The sequence below is a fragment of the Gekko japonicus genome, unplaced genomic scaffold (assembly GCF_001447785.1).
Source record: "Gekko japonicus isolate JY-2015 unplaced genomic scaffold, Gekko_japonicus_V1.1 scaffold2714, whole genome shotgun sequence".
NCBI classification, from domain to species: domain Eukaryota; kingdom Metazoa; phylum Chordata; class Lepidosauria; order Squamata; family Gekkonidae; genus Gekko; species Gekko japonicus.
In genome coordinates this window covers 37,427-40,822 of record NW_015163168.1, presented here as the reverse complement: position 1 = coordinate 40,822, position 3,396 = coordinate 37,427, and the positions used below count along the sequence as shown (strand labels likewise).

The 3,396-nt window shown below is 45.6% G+C and overlaps 1 protein-coding gene across 1 annotated transcript in view; it reads right to left on the bottom strand.

Moving 5' to 3' along the window:
- Positions 1-387: 387 nt before the first annotated feature.
- Positions 388-3,396, bottom strand: part of LOC107106875 (zinc finger protein 250-like) — a 14,182-nt gene continuing 11,173 nt past the window's right edge. The window contains exon 5 of the mRNA XM_015407090.1: positions 388-2,103. Within this exon, the coding sequence (XP_015262576.1) occupies positions 554-2,103 (1,550 nt within the window). The 3' untranslated portion in view covers positions 388-553. The remainder of the gene's footprint in view (positions 2,104-3,396) is intronic.

Below are 3,396 nucleotides of genomic sequence, written 5' to 3'. Positions count from 1 at the left end.
CAGAGCATGTGACTGACCAAAGGTCACACATCAGCAGCTGCAGGTGGAGGAGTGGGGAATCAAACCCGGTTCTCCCAGATTAGAGTCTGCGCACTTAACCACTACACCAAACTGGCTCTGTAAGCTCTTGGAGGATTGGCTACATTAGGGGTGTGTCGCCTAATATGCAAAGAAGTTCCTGCAACAAAAAGAGCCCTGCGATGGATCTATGCCATTGGTTTCTGAGAAAATATTCATCACAACACACGAGAAGACAAGATGTCTGACCAACAGACAACTCAGATGCCACACAAAATGTTCATTCCCACCGCACTTTCTTTCCCACATTCAATCCTTCTATTATAATGTACTTTAGATACCACCTGGATTTTTTTTTTTTTTGGCACAATGTTTGAGAATTTATACAGATAAACTTCCAAAGGTAGACTGTCATTTGATTATTAACATTTGATTAACCAGAGATGTTTACATGGTCTTCTGGGCATCAACCAACTGAAATGAAGTTCTTCGGAAGTTCTTTCCACACTACAGACATAGCTAAGATTCCAAGCATTTACCACTGTGTGAACGTGTTGATGTACAATGAGGTATTTCCTACAAATGAAGCTTGTTCCACATTTTGATCAAGGAAACCGTTTCTCTCCTGTATAGCTCCTGGGATGATAAGAAATGACTGGCCTGTGATTGAAGCCGTTTCCACACTAGGAGCATTAATACAGTTTTTCCCAGTGTGGGTTCTTCGATGCTTTGAAAGGCTTGTGCTATGGCTAAAACTCTTTCCACACTCAGAACACTGAAATGGTTTCTCCCCTGTGTGGATTCTTTGATGGGAAGTAAGCTGTGAGCGTTGATGGAAGCCTCTTCCACACTCGAAGCAGGTATATGGCTTCTCCCCTGTGTGGATTCGTCTATGAGAATTAAGGCTTGTGCTCTGAGTGAAGCTTTTGCCGCACTCTGAGCATTTATATGGTTTCTCCCCTGTGTGAATTCGTGTGTGTGAAATAAGGCTTGTGTTGTGACTGAAGCTTTTCCCGCATTCTGTGCATGTATAAGGCTTCTCCCCCGTATGGACTCTCTGATGGATAGTCAGGTGAATTCTGTAACTGAAGCCCTTTCCACACTCAGAGCATGTATATGGTTTCTCCTCAGTGTGGATTCTCTGATGCATCGAAAGGCAGGTGCTGTGACAGAAACCCTTTCCACACTCCGAGCATGCTAATGAGTTCATCTCCACGTGTATTTTTTGACTGGAGAGAAGTCTTGTGAGATGACTTAAACTCTTTCCGCACTCTGAACATTTCTCTGGTATCTCCCCAGCATGGATTCTTTCCAGCAACGTTAGACTTGTGCTTCGGCTGAAGTTCTTTGCACACACTGATCTCTCCCCTGTGTGAATTCTTTCATGTCTAAGAAGATGCGTGCTCCGACTGAAGCTTTTCCCGCACACGGAACACGTATACAGTACATCCCCAGTGTGGACTGCTTCATGGTAAGTTAGATTTGTGCTTTGACTGAAGCTCTTTCCACACACTGAGCATTTGTACGGTTTCTCCCCAGTGTGGATTCTTTCATGTCTAACAAGATGCGCGCTCTGACTGAAGCGCTTTCCACACACTGAGCACTGGTATGGTTTCTCCCCTGTGTGGATTATTTGGTGCTTGTTAAGATGAGATTTCTGACTGTAGCTCTTTCCACACACCGAGCAGTTGTACGGCTTCTCCCCTGTGTGGGTTCTATGATGGTACTTAAGGTTTCCTCTCTGACTGAAGCCCTTTCCACACTCTGAGCATTTATAGGGTTTCTCCACAGTGTGGTTACTTGGATGTCTTGAAAACCTTGTGCTGGGACTGATGATCTCTTCACACTTCATGCCTTCACAGGGTTTCTCACTTGAGTAACTTCCTTGATTTGTGCTAAGATTTGATTCATTAGTTAAAATTTCCACACTTAAAGGAAGCTTATTCCATTTGTCTAACTTGTTACTTCCTTCTTGGACTGGAATTTCATGAAAGCCTATATGGTCATAAGGAATGGATTTCTTCCTCCACTCCAGTTTTTCTTCCGTTTCCCATCTGTCCTCTTTCCCACTCTCCTGTCCATCACCTGCAGGAACAGAAAGAGAAACCTGATGAGGGGAAAGTGGAGACTTTTCCTCCTCGTTCCCTTCTCCTTTTGGGAACATTTTTAGCTAAACTTAACTTAGCTTTCAACTAGATAGGGTAGAAGTCATGGGGGAACTTGTAATCATATTATATGTTTCTAATCAGAACCCCCAGCCTTTTTGAGCCTGCAGGAATTTTGAGAGGGGGTAGTGAGCAGTGCTCCCTCTAAGCTGAGTTAGTGTGAGCTAGCTCACAGTTATTTAGCCTTCGGTTCACACATTTTTGCCTTCGCTCAGGAAGGGATGGGCTCCAGAGCAAACTAATTTATGCAGCAGCCAAATCGCTCGCTCACAACTTTAATGCCAGGAGCTCACAAGGTAGAATTTTTGCTCACAAGACTCCACAGCTTAGAGGGAACATTGGTGGTGAGCACCATTCCAAAATGGCCACCACAGGAGGCAGAACCAAATCCAAAATGGCTTCTGCAGGAGGTGGAACCAAACACCTCCCTCTCTACTCACTTTCCAGAACAATTGCATTGTAAGTACATGCCTTATTCAGAGTCTATCCACTGTTTTTTTGTCAAGGTTAGTATTATCTGTACTTTGGTTGGAAGCACGGCACAGCAATGGGGAGTGCAGCAAAACTGGAGAAGGAAGGGGCGGGCCTCTACACCTGAACACATATCACCTCTCATGCAGCAGACCAGCTCTGTGGACTCTGAGACTAGAACACAGCTTCTTCTCTGCTCTACAAAACAAGCTCACAGCAAGAGTCAGTGAGGCCTGAAGGGGGAAGCCTAAATACCTACCAGCCATACTGATCCTTCCAGGGGCTGTGGATATTATCGCAGCTGTGGAAAACGAGTGCATTTGATTGCAGGAAGCCAAAGGAAGCTCTGCCTTGCAGTGGCCCCGCCTGCCCCGTCGTCATGGTGGGGCATCCCGTAGCCGCGCCCCCAACTTTCCATTCACGCTCCACAAGTGAATGGCTGCCAGTGTGTTGGCTCTCCACCGAGGCAGTCAAGGGACAGGTTAGCGAGCGCGTCAGTTCATAGGAAAAGGCAGCTCGGAGGGCATTTAATTGCCCCCAGAAGGCATTCAAATGCCTTTTGAGTTCCCTTCCACAAGGCACGAAAGCGTACAAAGGCAAACAAGGGCAATGCTAAGAAGAAGAAGAAGAAGAAGAAGAAGAAGAAGAAGAAGAAGAAGAAGAAGAAGAAGAAGAAGAAGAAGAAGAAGAAGAAGAAGAAGAAGAAGAAGAAGAAGAGGAGGAGGAGGAGGAGGAGGAGGAG